General features: G+C 36.7%; 1 protein-coding gene across 1 annotated transcript in view; it reads left to right on the top strand.

Moving 5' to 3' along the window:
- LOC138705600 (mucin-2-like) overlaps positions 1–20,399 on the top strand; it is a 57,237-nt gene that overhangs the window by 24,229 nt on the left and 12,609 nt on the right. Inside the window, exons 3-5 of the mRNA XM_069834201.1 lie at positions 2,536–4,294; positions 10,002–10,190; positions 13,046–13,139. Coding sequence (XP_069690302.1) covers positions 2,536–4,294; positions 10,002–10,190; positions 13,046–13,139 — 2,042 coding nt within the window. The remainder of the gene's footprint in view (positions 1–2,535; positions 4,295–10,001; positions 10,191–13,045; positions 13,140–20,399) is intronic.

The following is a 20,399-nucleotide window of genomic DNA, read 5'->3' as shown; positions in this document are numbered from 1 at the left end:
AGCTAACCTTCTCGACAAGTGGATATCAGGAATCTTTTGAAGAAACTTTCTTCGACACTTTCTTGCTTCATAGCACTTTACACAAAAATTGCATATAATAATATGTTGCTCAAAACATGTCGATCAATTATGTACAAGTATTCCTATCACAAAAATTATCGCAATGTACAATACAGATGCTTTCTTTCGTATCTAATTTTATTAATTTATCGAAAATAAAATTCTTGCCTGGTCTACTGTCAAGAAGGTTTTATGCTCATGTATGTAGCCTGTATTATGACACATACATGCATACATACATATATACATACATATACACATGCATCCATACATACATATATACATACATACATACATACATACATACATACATATATACAGTCGACCTGGTTGGCGAGTTGGTATAGTGCTGGCCTTCTATGCTCAAGGTTGCGGGTTCGATCCCGGGACAGGTCGATGGCATTTAAGTATGCTTAAATGCAACAGGCTCATGTCAGTAATTTACTGGCATGTAAAAGAACTCCTGCGGGACAAAATTCCGGCACATCCGGCGACGCTGATATAACCTCTGCAGTTGCGAGCGTCGTTAAATAAAACATAACATTTATAAAACATAACATTTACATACATACTTACACATACATACATACATACATACATACATACATACATACATACATACATACATACATACATACATACATACATACAAATTACATAATATACATGAGTGAATTTTACATTTAATGTCTACGTGCATAAAATTTGGATTTGAGCAAGGTATGAGGACGATGCTGCTTGCAACAAACTTATCTAAACTTCTACGCCTTTGAGGCTGAATGTGACAGATTGTTATTTTTAACTAGTCGTGGTTTTAAATTCTCGTATTGTATTTTTTATTAAGGCGTCTCTACCTATAGTTCAGTGCATTATTATTTTTTTGCAATATTCATTCTTTTGTATGTGGTGTTCGTGTATTTCCCAACTATTGCATAAAATTATTAAGTTTGTATTTGAGTTGCCCTACCAACATCTGAAATAGTTGTGCATCTTTGTATCGTTTAAAATTGTTGTATATTGCATATAGTCATTATCTTTTGCAATATCTTTAGGTTTTCTCACTGAATTCTACTGGCATGTTTCTGCCAAGAATATTATTTGACATAATGAGAAATGTTGGCTGTTCAAAATTTGAAGTTCAAATATCCATCTTGAAAAATAAAAATGCGTCTAAACATATACAAAGTCAGAACCATACAAGCAGATTGTTCTATGACAAAGTGAAAAAATATATCAATTACGTTCAGCAGAATTTCCTGATTTCAGCTTGCACACGAGACAACTGCTCTCTCGAAGAATGAAATAAAATACGTAGAAGATTAGGCCGCAATCAACATTACAGCTTCAACGGCCCAGACTTTGCAATCAATCATAAAATGCTCTTTACATTGGTGGACGGGAAAGTGTGAAATACACTCAAACTACATCCACAAAGCGATGCTATACTGTATTTGAAATCTCTACATACCAACATTATAGACACTTAAAAAAGTACATTTCAATCACCAGGGACATGATTTCTCGAATACTTAATATACATTTCCTATAATTACCTTTAAAATAGTAGAAGGTTCGTGAAAGCACATAATAGGCAAAGTACGCAGGTGCAAAAGTCAGATTTGAGTGTGAGACAGGATTAGTCTTGATGAAAGCAAAGCCCTGCTTTCAAGGCAGGAATGAAGAAAACACGGTCATATGTTGTTGAATGATCTATATTTGTCACCAAATGTTACTGACTTGATGCTGAAATAATAGATATGTTTAAAGATATTTCAGAAAAAGTTGTTAGCCATCACAGAAAAAAAGTGAAAATGTTGCGTAAATATCTTATGGAAATATGCATGGATTTCAATGTTTCCAACGGTGCATACTGAAATACTACCTATGACCCATATGTGGTAGCTAATACTTGACTTTCAATTGGACGGTTGAGTGAAGAGGATCCGCACCAAAGAGCCTAGAAGATTTAGAGAATATTATTCTCGAAAATTTTCCGTAAAAAGCAAATGACACGTTTAATTTATTGCGTATCATTTTATATGCATATACTTCAAAATGTTCAAAGTACGCAGAAAGAAACTAAAGATATTCAACAGGGAATCTTTGGAATTTTTAATGCCGCCAGGTAACAGTTTTCTTTCGATGACGGCAAATAAGCTGGTGGTCTACTCGTAAGTTCAAGTTTCGTGAACCCGTAAACCTGACAACAATTATTTTATTAAACAATTAAAAATAAATAACATGTAAATATCGTTTGTTTGTTATTATCTGTTCAAAAATTTAATGAAACAATTTCTTCCTACATTTCATTTCATTGACTCCAATTTGGATCACACAGTTCAAAAGTCGAAGCAAGAGAAATTACGAGTATTATAAAATATTTAGATTTAAAAACATGTTTACGAGTGGCATAATTTCAAAATAAAAGTGTCTTTACACAGAAATCTTGTGACTAATGATGTCATTATTTTACAGATGTCAGAGCGGATCGCCTGTTCTCCACAAGTGTCCAACCGGTTTGCACTGGAATGCTGACAGAGATATTTGCGACTACCCGTGGGACGCAGGTTGCGAGCTGGGACTGACACCTAACTTCACAACTCCGTTGTGTCCCCCTGGACAACCACCGCTGTGTCGAACGTATGGGAGATCTATAACAGAGTACGTCCCACACCCTGGCGACTGCCACTGGTATTTCGTGTGCAATAATGGTGTGGATTACTGCATAGAATGCGCCGAAGGACTGTACTTCGACCCAGGTCTAGAGAGATGCGACGATAATGAAAGAGAGGAGTGTAAGAAGACCACGACAGAGTCTCCCACGACAACAACGCCAACTCAGCCTCCAACGACAACAACGCCAACCCAGCCTCCAACGACAACAACGCCAACCCAGCCTCCAACGACAACAACGCCAACCCAGCCTCCAACGACAACAACGCCAACCCAGCCTCCAACGACAACAACGCCAACCCGGCCTCCAACGACAACGCCAACCCAGCCTCCAACGACAACAACGCCAACCCGGCCTCCAACGACAACGCCAACCCAGCCTCCAACGACAACAACGCCAACCCAGCCTCCAACGACAATAACGCCAACCCGGCCTCCAACGACAACAACGCCAACCCGGCCTCCAACGACAACAACGCCAACCCAGCCTCCAACGACAACAACGCCAACTCAGCCTCCAATGACAACAACGCCAACTCGTCCTCCCACGACATCAACGACTGAAGCTCCCACAACTACGCCAACAATATCAACTCCACCTGATCATCCTCATCCTCATCCACATCCACCTCCTGGCCATTGTCCCGGAAATAACGAGCCTGGAACTCCAGACTGTCCGATCTGTATATGTGACGGGAGCAAATTTAAACACCCGTATGAATGTGAATGGTACTATGAGTGCGAGGGACATCTCCCCGTACTCAGGCACTGCGAAGGCGGCTTCCACTGGAATGAAAAGTATCAGGTGTGTGACTACCCATGCTTGGCAGGATGCGAGGATGGTAACTACAACAGTACTTCGCCAGAACCGCCAGTGTCGGATCCACCAACACCGAAGCCAACAGAACCACCAACACCGAGGCCAACAGAACCACCAACACCGAGGCCAACAGAACCACCAACACCGAGGCCAACAGAACCACCAACACCGAGGCCAACAGATCCACCAACACCGAGGCCAACAGAACCACCAACACCGAGGCCAACTACGGCAGAACCACCAACCACACCTGAGCCTTTGGAGTGCCCGACCGCCACACCGCCTAAATGTCCCTACCCTGATCCCGCGTACTCCGTATTCTTCCCGCACCCATCCAGCTGCCGCTGGTTCTATCACTGTAGTAACGGCGTAGCCTACTGCAAGATCTGCCCGGCCAATCTGCACTGGAATCCTATACTGGACACATGCGATTGGCCAGATCACGCAGGTTGCTCGTTGGACGGACATGAAAACAACGCAGAGACTCTGCTACCGGCCGCGCCCTGCGCAGAAGTGGCCCCGTTCGAGGCACCTACCTGCCCCAAACCTGTCACTGCACTCAATATGCTACAGCCCCACCCCGGCGCCCCCGACCATTTCTACATCTGTGACACTCAGGGCAACGCCATCTGCAAGAAATGCTACCAGGGCACGATGTATGATAAGACGCTGAAGGTCTGTGTACCCTTGTCAGATTTGAAGAAGGATTCCTGGCTCAAGCAGTTGTTGTCTTTCGGATTATGAAGTAACTACAATCGGCTTCAAATTCATTTGCAGATAAATATGTGTTCACATAAAATTGGATAGCATGCTTTAGAAAAAACTAATGCACATGATACTAGAACTGAGAAATACAGAGTTATGCTTAATTTTAAATTTGACGAGTATTCTTCATATTTAGCTCAAAAAAATAAATGTTTTTAAAGAATTGTAAAATTTTGGAAGTATATGTTAAGTTAAAGCATAATATGGACATAGAGGAACGAAGTTCATGATTGATCTTTTCTTATTTTCGTGGGTTACTTTCTTTCTGCAACATGTTATCCTATTATAAACAGTGCTTCAGTTTTTACTTCCACTAGCTGAAGATAAACTAATTCCACATAAATTATAGGCTTACTGTATCTAAACATTGTGCATTTAAAAACGCATCTCTGTATGAACACTTCTTTTGTTTATTAAATGAGCCAATTATATTACATTTGTTTTAATGTATTATGTAGTATACTAAAAAATCAGTCATTTGCAACAAAATTTGTATGAACCATGTACTTTACTTTATTTTAATAGCGCGTTCCCAGCACCTGTTTAGAGTTCATAGTAACATTCTGTGAACTATCTGAAACTTAAATTTATTAAGAATTACTCTAATAATTCTGAAGGCCAAGTAGCTCAGTTGAAGGAGCACTTGGTCACGCACTGGAAGGTGCCAGATTGAATCCAGGTGGTTGCGTGATTTCTGTCGCTGCAAAGACTTTTAGAACGGCTCTGAAGTCCACTCGGTCTCCTGTAAAATTGAGTACCAGGTCTTTCCCGAGATAAAAGACGGTGAGAACTCGTACTTACCATACCAACTCATACTAGTGCCGAGGTCATGAAAGCATGGAGCTTTACTTTTTGGTGTTTACATGATTGCATAAAAAGAAACAAAAATATATTTAATTTCACTATTGTTAAAATATATTTAATGTTAACTGTTATCAATATTAGAAAGATTAATTTTTCAGCATTATAGCCAGAAAGTCAATTACATTATAATGTGAAGTAAACATCTGTTAAGTCATATAAATATCTTATATTTACATTCCATACCTGTAACGGTTAGCGCGTCTGGCCGCGAAACTAGGTGGCCCGGGTTCAATTCCCGGTCGCAGAAAGTTAACTGGTTGAGGTTTTTTCGGGGTTTTCCCTCAACCCAATATGAGCAAATGCTGGTTAACTTTCGGTGTTGGACCCCGGACTCATTTCACCGGCATTATCACCTTCGTCTCATTCAGACGCTAAATAACCTGAGATGTTGATACAGCGTCGTAAAATAACACACTAAAATTAAAAATATATATATTTACATGATTTGTTTCGAATTTCTTATTCCAATGCATAAGACTAAAGACGTATAGCGATACATTATATCAATACCAATACTATACAATAATACGAGTATAAATTAAAATTAATTATCCTAACTGTATAACAAATAAAATGTAACACAATTTCATACTACTGCAGATCTTATTAATTTTATAGCAAATGTAATTGAATTATTATGCAAATATTTTATTCTCTGTTGTTGTATGATATATATTGTAAAACACAACTGTTCTGTGAAATGTGTATTTTCCCATTCTTAGGTAACTGAAATAGTTATTGTCAATTTAGTGATAATTCTGATTTAAGACCCTAAAAATGCTCACTCATTTAACTAATATTTTTATGTAAAGAACTTCAGTTTCGAAACTGCTGTAACGCGCTTCAAATTCGGGTATTTTAAGATAATACATTTTGAACTATGAAAATTATTACCTTTCCATCCTTCTGACCTAAGTAATAAAGGAGCCACCACAAAGTGTGTTAAATATATTAAGTGTTATCCTATTCATTTTCATTGCTTACATATTTTTAGGAATAATAATGGCTAGTTTTGCTAATGTGAAATAGCAATTTATTTGATTTTTCTGTAATGTTTTTAGTTTTCCGAACAATAAATAGACTCTAATATCCCCATGCAGTCTGATCCACTTTTCATTTGATCTAATCGACCGCTTTAAATTAGGTAATTTAGAATTTCATGTAGCATTCCTCAATCGTCCACTGGAAACACATGCTTCTTCCAATCATTCTCCCTTTTTACCACATGAATAATAATTATTTACCAATACGGTCAGAAAAGAATACGTCTTTCCCGCAAAGAATTTGGCAAAAAGTTACAGAATTTGAAATGTTGACTGTAACAAGATTATGGGTCACAGTGAAATGCTAATGTTATTAGTAGTCAGGCCATGAACAAATGTCACTTATGTGACCATTCTCAAAGACGCCGTATTTGCGTATACAATTAACTGTATCATGCGACCTCTCTCAGTAATATCTCGGCTACAGATATGTGCTACCACTCGTTTTATTTGTAATCACGAGTACTGCAATATTGAAGTAATAATGGATACGTACGACACACTTTGTGTGACCATAGTTTTTAAAAACAAATCTATAGTACTGCAGAAATTTAATTCCTTCTTTCATTTATGACTAAATAATATGCAGTCCTTAGAATAATCTATAGAATCTTAACTTTCTATTTTATTGTAATTGATATAAGCTTCAGTGGCATTTTATAATAAAGATATCACATTTATAAATTGAAAAATTAAACAGGTATAACTTATGACATTATCTAGCAATAATTAATAGTAAATGCAAACTACCCTTTTTTACTAAAGAAAGTAGAACAGTTGTTGTGAGCTGGGACTAATTTCGAAATGTCACTATATTTGAAGAGGAAATTATTGCATGCCCTTCATTAATTATTTCTCTTATCATATATCCATCTCTTCATTTGTAAAACGAAACAAAAATAAAACGTTCAAAATAACACAACGATAGCTTCATACCCGCAACAAGGTGACATATTCTACGTGCCGATGTATCCCTGATACAGCACATAGGCCTACTTTTTGTTATAATTCTTGAAGAAAGTCTTTATTTCTTTTTCTATTCCTTCTTAAATATCCTGCTGTTTTTAAGACTTTAATTTGATTTTATTTTCTGTATTTTCTTTTAATTAACACTATACACTTAAGTATGTAGGTCAAGGCTGAGGTTTAGGGTTAGCATGTTTTCTGAAACTAATTCTGTCTTGAAACTTTATATTCAGGTTCGTCTTATATATTTTCAGCAGCCTACATATTTGGAAGATACAGTAAGTAAGATGTATCATATCACTAAGCATAGCAAACTAAAATACTGGATTATCTTGCTTGTACAAATTGTAACCATCTTGTATATTTTCAAGAATGAACGTAAGCCTAAATATACTGCTTACTTAATAGCCTACGGTGCCGTTGAAGAGAATGATAATGTAAAATGCGCATGTGTATATATTTAAGGGATAGAATCGTATTTATAATCTTCAGAAAAGTCACAGTTGAATCCACTTTCACATTTAAATTATAACAAAATTCTAAACATAAATCATGGCGTAGTAATTCAATAAAACAAATTAAAATAGAAAGAATATAAATATAACACGATTATACAGAGTGACCAATGTAAATCTTTGCATAAGTCAGCGTAAACTTGAAATTGGGTTTCCTTATCATAATGGCTATGGGAGAATCAATATAGGCCTAACTGGTTTTGATTGAAATAAGATGACTGTCGAATGTCCAATATCTTCTATTGTTGAAAAGTGTATTGTACTTACGTAGTAATTAGTTGGAAAACATGTAGTATTCTCTTGTTCAGTGTCTATATTTGGATAAAACTTACTGGATTACAGATTTTTTACTTGGTTATTTAACGACGCTGTATCAACTACGGGGTTATTTTAGTGTCGATGAAATTTGGTAATACCGGGATGGTATTTGGCGAGATGAGGCCGAGTGTTCGCCATAGATTACCTGACATTCGCCTTAAGATTGGAGAAAACCTTGGAAATATCCAACCAGATAATTAGCTCAAGCGGGAATAGAACCCGCGCCCGAGCGCAACTCCGGATCAGCAGACAAACGTCTGAGTCACGGCGGTGGCTTATTACTAAGGTTCGAATAAAATAGCTGTATAGTTGTAGGCCTACAGGATAGGGCCTTGACTTGCTTCAGACTAAGTAAATACTACCCCCTTCCACAAGCTAAAACTCTACCTGCTGGGAAGAGCGCTCTCCACCCCCTAGCTAAAACATCAGTGAATGAACAGTACAGCCGATAGGAACTGAATATACGTCATCACTACTATCGGCTGGGGGACACACGACAACTAGTTAATGTTTGTAAACAAAAAGCACGGACCAAGGATAGCTATCCTGATACAGCTACTTTATCCGAATCTTACTGATTATAAAGAGCATTTCGAAGAAAGTTGGTGTGCATGGTGTTCCAAACAAGTCAACAATAATTATGTCATTTGTAAGAAAGCTGGAAAGAACCGACCTCATCTCAACGATAGTGTTAAATATAGGTCTGCTATACCTCAAAATCGTGCAGTTGATGTTCGACAACGTTTAATCCACTCATTACAGAAATCACGTGTCAGAAGGCAGCAAAGAAACGAATATACGACCGTACAGAATTATACAACAGTTGAGGCGCTGACATGGGAAAGGTAGTAACTGCCAAAAACAAAATTGTTCAGGGGAAGCAAATAAACAAATTTATGAACACTTTCTCACTTAAATTATTACAGAAACTGCTTTAAATGAAAGGCATACACTCATGTTTGTGTTACATATCAAATTTGAAAAGTCTGGCACAGATTTATCTGTAAAATCCTATTTTATGAAAATATAACATTGAAATCACTCCTTAGCCAAACTGAGAATTAACGTTATTTATACATTATGCACAAATTTTTCGGTAAAATGCATGATACTTTTCATCGAGGAAGTCTAACATAGATAACAAGTCTCTCTTTTTGGCATCAGGGACGACTGGTCTTCTTTCAAGGCGTTGCAAGCACTGCAAGTTAGTGATTGACGTTAATGACTGTCCTTTCTTAAAAATCCTGTGCTGTCCACATTTCAAGGTCATTAAATGACTGTCTCGTTTTTATTAGAGGAAAATCAGCTCTTGAGAGTCTAATCCAGTTGAGGGTGCTGGTTTTGATAGGAGTTGTATTCAAAAACTTGTCACATTCTGCAGAAAAGTCGAAGAAAGCCTCATCCTTCATCATTATTACATTATTAGGCCTTACCTCTTCTGGAACCATGGTCTTGCATCTTTTTTTTTCTTTTCTCTATGATGCCAAATTCCCTATCACATGGCATGTAGGAATGTTCTGAAACCAGAAATTTCAAGTCCACTGAATCAAAATGTTTCTTGGCAATAATGTAAATCAAGACCATTAGAATCATCCGATTCTTATTCTGCCCTGCACAGTTATCAGCCCATATTTGTCTAGACACACTCTGATGCTGTAAAAGGAGTTACTACCTTCTCCGCGCCAACAGCTGTGCACATACAAAGTACAACATCTAGTGACTACGTTTCCAACTTCGTTTCATATATACGGACATACTACCTTCTGTGTGCTATTGGCATGGCCATTTACTACCTTCTCAATGAAAAACCTAAAAATTCGAATTTTTGGCAGTTACGACCTTTCCCATTTCAATGCCTCAATTTATGGAACCAGAGAAAGAAAAGTAAGTGTGATATTGACGATAATATTCTTACGTTAAGTTTAGACATTCTTTCCATAACACGGTTTTTAGGTGAGGCATGGTTTCACCTAACAGGCTACGTCAACTCTCAAATCGCGGATACAGGGATCACGAAAATCCCCATTTTATTCACCAAACACCATTACATCTGGAAAGGTTGGAGGTCTAGTGCTCATTGTCTGTGTTAAGAAGCACTGGCCCACGGAATTCTTGAAACAAGTTGACGACATCGAGGAGACGGAGGACAGCTTACAGCAAGATGGAGTTAAGAGCCACACATCTAACTAGTCCACGAAGCTCATAATCAGCTTCTTCGGTGATTGCGTAATTTCAAAGGATCTATGGCCTCCAGATCACCGGATGTAATATTTGCAGATTTAATTTTTTGGGGTTACCCAAGGACAGAATGTAAACTACATAAATTGTCCAAGGACACACTGTCAGTTTCGAGAAAACATCATGAATTAAGTTAACAACGCTGACAACCACACACTTCAGCAAACGTCACTGAGTATGATGCGACAGGTGGAATTCTGTTTGAATGAAGATGGAGGACACTTTCAACATTTACTGTGACATGGAGGGAGATAAGTGTGATTCTCCCACAATTATTGTACGGTTCAGAAGTGAATTCACGAATTTGCTGTTTTTTGTTCGGAATTTATAACTGATTAAAATGGTAGTCTAAAGATTTATATGGCTCAGTACGAACAATTTAAAAGAGCTTGTAGTACTAGTGACTTATATAGAGTGAAGAAAAATGTCATAGATATATTTCGTGAAGTAAGGAAGTAAGAAATTTATAAAAAATGCATGACAAGAAATATCACCTTCGTCGCTACTGTTGAATTCGAAAATTAAAAAAATTCACTCAAATTGTAAATTACTCCATGCTTACAACATCTCAGTTTTTTAATCGGTTGTTTAATGGGAAAGCAATAGGAGTTGATGGAATCCCTATTGAATTATGAAACGTTTGGGTGAAGACAAGAAGGAAATTCTATCATTATAATGCAACGAAATATACTCGTAATATGAGAAAGACGAATGGTCTGAAGATTTCACGGAGACAGTGTTGCTCCCACTATAATGCCAAGAAATGTAATGCGTTCAGAACTATAAGCCTGATATCGCATTCTGTGAAGATTCTCCTGTGAATACTCAATCGACGTTTAAATTCTAAGATAGAAGGAGAGTTGGAAGAAGATAAATAATTTAGCTTCAGGAAGGGAAAAAGTACGAGATATGCAACTGAACTGCTGCGAACAGACGGCAAAAGATACCTGTAGGCCTACCTAGAGAGAACTAAAGAAGTCTATGTAGTATTTGTGGATTTTGAACAGACATTTGACAGAGTGGATTGGATAAACTTATGGGGATCCTGAAGAAAATTGGTGTGGATTGGAAAGAGAAGGGCTATTAAGTAATCTTTATGTAAGTAATATGCAATATCTACTTCGAGGATTTAGTAAAGAACTGTTATCAGAACACGGGGGGGGGTAATAGTAGGAGGGAGAATGATGATAATGATACTGTTAACAGAAGAGGAGGTGATACTAAGGGATATGATAATGGAGCTAAATGGCAGCTATGAGCAATATACGATGAAGGTAAATGCAAGCAAGACAAAGATCATGGTTATAGGAAGAAAAATAAAGAAGGTAAACTTGCGAATTCGAACTGAGGCAGTGGAACAAGTGAATGAATGAAAAGAATATGATGACGAGGCATAGAAATTGTCGCCCCTTGTGGCACATAAGTTATAATGCCAATGTAAGATCAAAGGTTCATAAGTTGAAATGAACCCACGGGCGATGATTTTAAGGCCGACAAAACATTCAGCATGTTATGTTACGCAAAAAAGTGTCCCCGAATGAGAGGTCCTCAGGTAAAAATGACAAACTATATCTCGCCCATATCAAAATTAATACCCGACAGTTATAATTCTCTCGCGACGTGTAGATACTGTTCCATTCTCCTGAAAGCGTTTCCTTGTACACCCCCCAGCATTCTTGCAACATACCTCTGTGTATGGTCCTCTTGCAGAAGTGTAACTGCACGTGTAGCTTCGTTTAATGATAATTGCTTTTCTCATTGGCTTTCTTCGTCCTCGCGATCAGTCATCGTGTTAAAAACAATAATTAAATTACGATTAAATCGACCGCACAACCAGCCAAATTCTGACACACAATCTGATTTATGCTATGTGAAGCTTTCAGATGGCTTCAACAATGAAAAATAAAACAATCGCGATAGTACCAACTACAATATAAAAACAACATATTTATTTACCGGTAATCACTTTCTTGTAATTTTTTCTAATACCCTATTTTTTTTTTATTTTACCATTTAATTAGTAACTACTTTTATCTTTTGAGCACTGTATTAGGGGAGAGTCGGGTAGTATCGGACATTGGGTAATATCGGACAGTGAGTTTCTTTCATCTACCACACGATGATAGTACCTGATTGACATGGTTACGTTTCTGTGATGTCACATAGAGAAACGTAACCATGTCATTCAGGTACTACCATATGGTGGTAGATGAAAAAAACGCACTGTCCGATACTACCCGACTCTCCCCTACATTTATACAGTGACATCAAAAACTTTTTCCTTCCATTTTTATTGAATGTTTTTTGACTAAGCCATGCAGGCTTTGCTTAATGGTAATTTTAGTTGCCATTGTAATATTGTACACTGCATAAATACAATCAGAACATAGTTAAAAATGCAAGGAAAAAGTTTTTGATGTCACTATACATTTATACATTTCAATATTAACTCATTTCTAATTGTGAATAATCAAATTTCGATGTAGTGGAACTGGCCTCCAGAGGAAAACCCCTGCGCAGGACCGTTTGTGCGTCTACAAGCATTACGGAACCGCCAAGTAACAGCACGAGCGCTACAGGGATGAGAATTAGCGTTCAGACCATCAGAAACAGGCTCAAAGAGGGCGGTTTAAGATCCCGACGACGAGTTAAAGTTCCCTTGCTCAAAAGAATATACCGTGGAATAAAACTGCAGTCCGCCATAGAACATGTTCACTGGCAGTTACGACATTGGTGACCTGTCCTATTCTCTGATGAGTCTTGGTTTTGTTTGTATGGGTCAGATGGTCATCGACGTGTCTGGAGACGACGAGGAGAGCGATTCCATCCTGAAGCAGTACAACCTGTTTTTGCATACGGAAGTGGATCTTTTATGGTGTGGGCAAGTATAAGTTTGGATACAAAAACAGAGCTCATCACTGTTAGAAATGGAACCTTAACTGAGAGGCGTTACTTAAATGTGATCGCAGAGCTTCATGTTATTCCTCAACTGAGGCAACTTGGGGAAAATGCATTACGTATGAATGACAATGCCAGAGCGCATATTGCCAACGATGTGAAGGAATTCATGCAGGAGCACTATCTGCAAGTAATGGAGTGGCCATCCAGGAGTCCAGACTTAAATTCAATGCAACAAATATGGAGTAACTTCAACAACGCATTCGACGGCGAAATGTACATCCGCAGACACTCCGAGCCTTTGAGGAGCAACAGACGGGCAGTTCATTGTTGTGAAGAGGATTACTGCCGTATTTTAACGCATGTACGAACTACAAATCAAGATTAAAAGTTTATAATGAAAAGGGATAAAATCTTCGAAACAAAGTACGAATACACTAAGAGGGGAAATTTTTTCCGGCCTTAATTTCCTATTTGAAAGAGTATCACTTCTACCTGCCTGAAACTAAGGTCCGTTTGACAATATAGACACTCAAATAAAAACGGGAAATTAAGAGGACAATTTCTAAACGTTGCTGCAAAACAGTTGTATTTATGCGCTTATGACGTATCCTCTTTGTTTTTAGTTTTCTCCTACGAGATATTTACACTGCGGGCACTGCCAGTCTTCTAATTGGCAGTTGAAAGCTTGTTTTGTATCATGTTAAATCCTGCAGAATACCTTACATTTCCTCTTCGAGAGGAAATGTTACTACCAAATCAAACGCATCATCAGTAATCCTGGTGTAAAAATAACCCAAATGACAGATATTTAAAAAAATGTTTACTGTCATCAAATACAGTCAACAATATGCATATCACGCTGAAAAAATCTTCTTATCCACACTCACTGATCTCTTTCAAGATATTGGTCAGCGTCCTGCCAAATAGTATGATTGACGGACAACGGATAAACCTGTCTGCAGTGTTATCAGATTGACAAATACCTTCAGTATAAATGAAATTACTGCTCAAAATCACAGTTCTTTGCATCTCTGCAGTTTTGTACGAGACTGACATGAAAACGAGAGGTAAGGTTATTATAGTTAGTAGAAAAAGGAGAAAAACTGAAATAAAATTATTTGATTCATAGTACGATATCAAGAGACAAATATGTTGTATGTTAAGAAAAACAGTTTTCAAATGACTTTAAAATAAAATAATGTTTTGGCAATATGTCATTATTTTAGTCAACCAAAGTTCTTACGTTAGTATTACTTTTATTATTATTATTATTATTATTATTATTATTATTATTATTATTATTATTATTATTAGTGGTAGTAGTAGTAGTAGTGGTGGTGGTAATAGGGTGGTGATGGTGTAATAGTAGTATTTCAGTATCAAGGGGACAATTATATTCGTAATAGTGTACCCTATACATACTTTGTTTTTAGTCAACCGTCCGAAGAAGGTTGGGACCTCATAAGTGATGGCAATAACGCATCATTCATGAGACAATTAAGCCAAGAGATAACGGAATAGGGTGGCGAGTCCCTTTCCCCTACATGTTGACTTTTAAATCTAAACAAAATCTGTCCAATATGGAACATATACGGATGGCATGGTGAAAACCATTTTTTCGACATTAGGGCTACTGAAAACGTACCATTATTGCCAAAAGTTTCGAAATAGACTACAAGAATGTAAAACGACCAGTTTTAGCAAAAAATAGTGTAGCAGAGTTCTGCTCATTGGTTGGCTAGTTCTTTGTAATATCACTCGAAATGGTTCCTTAGATCTCGTTCTTCTAGTGAGTGTACTCTCGTTCTACATTCTTACTGGGGAAAGTATTTTGATGTTACAAAAATCGATCTAGATGAAAATACCAAAAGATTTGTTTGCGGATGGCGTCTGCCTGTTTATCTGTCTGCCCGTCTGTGTATAGTGATTTACGAGACGGGTTTTGTTCCTATTCAGTATTTACGGGTCACTTTATTTTGGAATGATGCACATGGTATACGGTAAACATTGGTAATTTCGTGGCAGTGGTTATTTCGTGATACTTTTTCTTTGCTCTTTTGTGAACTAACCAATGGTGTTACGAGATCCAAATTGCCGCCAAGGGATTGAATATGTTGTCCAGTTTCCAGAAACATACAGCTAAGCTTTGTGTGACTATTGTAGTTGCTTCAGTGAGCTTTTATGTTTGGAGAGAGCAAGTTTGCGTCGACTTCTCAGGCATACAAATTTTGTGGATGTTTGTAGTTACATTACAGGCTTATTACTAAAGGTAAGCATATGATATTTGGTACAAAGATTTGTTGTATCTTCATCAAATTTTAGGAAATGTTTTTGGAATTTTAGATACATCTGTAGTCGCCATATAGGCTTAGCTTTACTGATAAACATCTTAGCTGTTCGAGGCGAAATTTTGTTGAGCATTAAGTGTTACAATTTTTAAAATAGTATAAAATGTATTACAATAGGAATTTTAGAAATCTGAAGACAAGATGTGATAACAAAAAAGAAAACGGAGACGCAATTGGTTCAGTGTAGCTTTTGTTTGATTTGTTATCATGCTAAGTGTCAAAGATAAGTGCTAGATGACTTGCAAGAATTGTGACAGAAGATGGAACATGGCTCCACCATTTTGGACTGGAGACAGAGGCAGACAATGGAGTGGCATCATGCAAATTCACCAAAGAAATAGAAATTCAAAAGTACACCTTCGGCAGGAAACGTTATGGCTACTGTGTTTTTCGATTCAGAAGGACTCTTGCTTGTGGACATCATGCCACACGGAACCACCATTAATTCTGACGGGTATGTTGCAACTCTCAAGAAACTTCAAGTTCGACTGAGTCGTATTCGACGACATCGGGAGAAGGAGGATGTTCTGCTATTGCACGACAACGCACAGCCATATGTCAGTCACAAGACCACAGACCAGATCAGAAAATTCGGATAGACAACACTGAAACAACCGCCTTACAGTCCTGAACTGGCACCGTGCGATTACCATCTCTTTGGTAAACTGAAGGATCCCTTCGCGGAACGAGGTTAGAAGATGACTCCCTTGTGCACGCTGCTAAAGAGTGGCTCAGACGTGTTGGTCCAGACTTTTACCGTGCTGGTCTACAGGCCCTCGTTCCTAGGTTACGTAAGGCAGTTGAAAGGGACAGGGATTATGTGGAAAAGTGACATTTTGTTCCTTAAGGATGCATCTACAATATAAATATAATTTTTAAACAAACGTTATGCACTGCTTTTGGAGTTACCCTAGTAATATATGTAGGCTATAGCTTAAGAGTGGGAGTCCGTAATAAAAGTGTTCACCCTTTCAGGGCAAAGAAGATCCCTATTCAATTTCAATTTTACTTTGATTTCATTCTTATTATGTGTTGATATGTATTTCTATGTTTTCTTGCTATGAATATTAGACGGAATGCTATGTTTGAAGTCTTGTAACAATAAATGAGAATTTCATTTGACTTTAATGAATTTTTCCACAATTCTTCTACCTCTCACGAAATTATCAATGCAATATCACAAAATTACCAAGGTTATCACGAAATAACCAACCTTTCAGCTTAAGTTGTAAAAGTGGTTTTTGATACATATTCAAGAAAGTATCCAATCTTTTATGTCTCCAGATTTGTACAACAAGTTATTGTCTTTTAGATGAAAAAATCGGAATAAGGATATATTTACACATTTGCATTTTAAATTAGTTTTCATGAAATTATCACGAAATTACCAATGTTTACCCTATAATAATTTTAGGAAAAATGAATAGGTTTATATTTGAAGCAAATAATACAACATGATATTGAACTCATAATCGATTTAACCGATTTTTTTCCTTCCGTCAGATGAAAAAATCAATTTATTCAGTTGTTCAGTAAGCACCGGCCACTAAGTTGACAACAAATAGTATATGCAGAATTCTTTCTACTTTTCCTTGCGAATATCCTAAGTCCCACTAACACATAGGTAGAGTTAGGTACATTAACTACCTTTAGTCAAGAGATACTCGTGAGTGAATCAAAATAAAACCTGAAGTTTTAAATTCAGATTTTAGTAAAAAAAAATAATATTAGATGCTATTACTAAACACATTAGCTATTTTACGTAAATCTATGAAAATTAATTAATACACTGTACTTAAATTCTACGATTCGTGTTGAAGTCAAATGTGTTAATTTTATCCTAAGTCCCACTAACACATAGGTAGAGCTAGGTACATTAACTACCTTTAGTCAAGAGATACTCGTGAGTGCATCAAAATAAAACCTGAAGTTTTAAATTCAGATTTTAGTAAAAAAAAATAATATTAGATGCTATTACTAAACACATTAGCTATTTTACGTAAATCTATGAAAATTAATTAATACACTGTACTTAAATTCTACGATTCGTGTTGAAGTCAAATGTGTTAATTTTATCCTAAGTCCCACTAACACATAGGTAGAGCTAGGTACATTAACTACCTTTAGTCAAGAGATACTCGTGAGTGTATCAAAATAAAACCTGAAGTTTTAAATTCAGATTATAGTAAAAAAAATAATATTAGATGCTATTACTAAACACATTAGCTATTTTACGTAAATCTATGAAAATTAATTAATACACTGTACTTAAATTCTACGATTCGTGTTGAAGTCAAATGTGTTAATTTTAACTCAGGGTAACTAAATGTCGCGGGATATACGAGTAATAATTCGCAGATTATAATTGGCTACATGTTACAGGTTTTCAATACTAACATAATGTCTGTTCCTTCATACCGTAGACTCACTGTTCACCGATTCAACAGGAAATGAACTTTAGTTATATGATAAAAGTACACAGATACGTATCTCACATGTTTCTTTAGATAAATTTCTTATCTCATTAATAGCCACTCAAGCAAATCAATGCATTCTGATGCTAACATTATAGCATATCTTATAAGTCATGTTCACTGCCACAAACATTTGTTAAACAGCAGGAGGCTTAATTTATCAGAAGTTCCATTTATATTTACAATATAAAGATAAAGGTATATACAGAGCGTCTCTTAAATCCCTATCCATTTCAGTGAAGGAAGGCAGTGATCGAACAATCAATGAAGTTTTATACTTCGTCTACTTCCTTTCTACATGATCGCCATTTATATCAAAACACACATTCTATCTTTCAGTAGTGGAACGAAATGTAGACAGTATAAAAATAAGGTCGCGCCAGGGATTTTGGCAGATGGATTTTCTTGATGTGAACTGGAGAGCGAGTTCCTCACCGCTGCAAGATCGGCTGTTATCTCTGTCGCAGTGGAATGGGTAGGACATAAGAGTAAACATGCACGCCCGAGTATTTGTGCACTCTGGACAGTCACCTCCAAAAACTAAACAAATATTACAGTAGTCTATATGTGTCTTTGGTATTCCCAAGAAACTAGTTCGATTAATTAAAATGTGTCTCAATGAAACTTACAGCAGAGTCCGTATAGTCCAGTTTCTATCTGATGCGTTTCCAATTCACTGCGGGCTAAAGCAAGAAGATGCACTATCACCTTTACTTTTTAACTTCGCTCTAGAATATGCCATTAGGAAACTTCAGGATAACAGAGAGGGTTTGGAATTGAACGGGTTACATCAGCTTTTTGTCTATGCGGATGACGTGAATATGTTAGGAAAAACTCCACAAACGATTAGGGAAAACACGGAAATTTTACTTGAAGCAAATAAAGCGATAGGTTTGGTAGTAAATCCCGAAAAGACAAAGTATATGATTATGTCTCGTGACCAGAATATTGTACGAAATGGAAATATAATCTGTTATATATATGGAAATATATATGTGTATGGAAATATGTTAATCCTTAGTCAATAGATAAGACTGAGTTTTACGAAATACGAACATTAAGGGATGGAAAATGGGAGGCACTCATAAAATTGGGTTAGACTATTCATCCGAGCAGAGAGGAGAGAGAAAGAAGTCGACGATTTTAAAAATTCACTAAACTATATTTAACGAGAGACGTAAAATTTAAAAAGGTACTGATGAAAAAGCAGAAGGGAGTGAGAAATCTCATGTCATCCGATCTCGATGAAAGTCGATATCTGGGGATCTTTACGATCACAGAATACGAATAAGGTATTATTTAGTCCGACTTTGTCCGTAAAGTGGTGGAGTGGGACAAAAATGGGTGAAAAATTAAATTAGATATCTTAGGGGTTTTCGAGACGAAAATTACGAATAATACAATTTGTGCGAATTCAATATGGCAGTTTGAGTACTATGAATTACATTTAAAAAATTTAAACATCGGATATCGCACAGGTAACACATGTACAGTATTTAAGGGGGTATGTAACACCTTTTGATAGTAGGCCTGTACATTTAGTAAAATCCAAAGTGTAATTTCTACATATTCTGAATGAATGTTGCGCTGGAATTTAATAGAGTCATCACCCAATACCTCTAGATTAATAAACAACTTTTTAGAATCCATAAAATATAGTATTTATTGTAAATGGTAATTGTATTTTTCAAATGGTGCAATTTGTGCAGGGAAAATTGGTTTCTCCGGTATTTTGTACGATTTCGAATATTGTAAAATGCTTTCTTCTCTGTTCTATTCACAATGTACGTGTGAAGAAGTTATTGCCCTCGTAATATCCATTACAATCCTATTTATTATACTCTTATATAAGTCTAACTTCCGCAGCATGCAATTTTACCCAATTAACCAAATTATATTTTGATTATTAAGAAAAATCGTAATTTTATTAACTTGAATTGTCGCACCACCAGTAGACAATCCCTAGATTATTACTGGCCAAATATTGTATATTGATCTGGTAAGGGTAGGATTATATATACATAAATGCGCAATGCAATGCTTTTTCCTTTTAATTAAGAATTAATTTAATTTAGAAAATGTAGTAGACGTATTGTAAAATCATTGCGAACGGAAGTCATTTACATTTATTAAAGGTATTCTTTGAGTAGGACTGTACCGTGGTGTGTTTCATAATAAGGATAATTGATATGAGCTGCTGTTATGAAAATATGAACGACTCAGAATGTTATCGCATCTCATTCTCGCAGCTTACACAAACAATATTGGCTCGCCTACTGGAAATGTCATCGAGGTCATCTGCCAAAATCGGTGCCTCCGACTTTATAACATGTCTGCTGCTTCCCTGATACGATTCCGTAAATCAGCTAGATCATTCACCTTGCTAGTGTACATGTTGGACTTTATGTAGCCCC

This window comes from Periplaneta americana, chromosome 9 (assembly GCF_040183065.1).
Source record: "Periplaneta americana isolate PAMFEO1 chromosome 9, P.americana_PAMFEO1_priV1, whole genome shotgun sequence".
In the NCBI taxonomy this organism is placed as follows: Eukaryota; Metazoa; Arthropoda; class Insecta; order Blattodea; family Blattidae; genus Periplaneta; species Periplaneta americana.
This window is presented reverse-complemented; position numbering and strand designations above follow the sequence as displayed.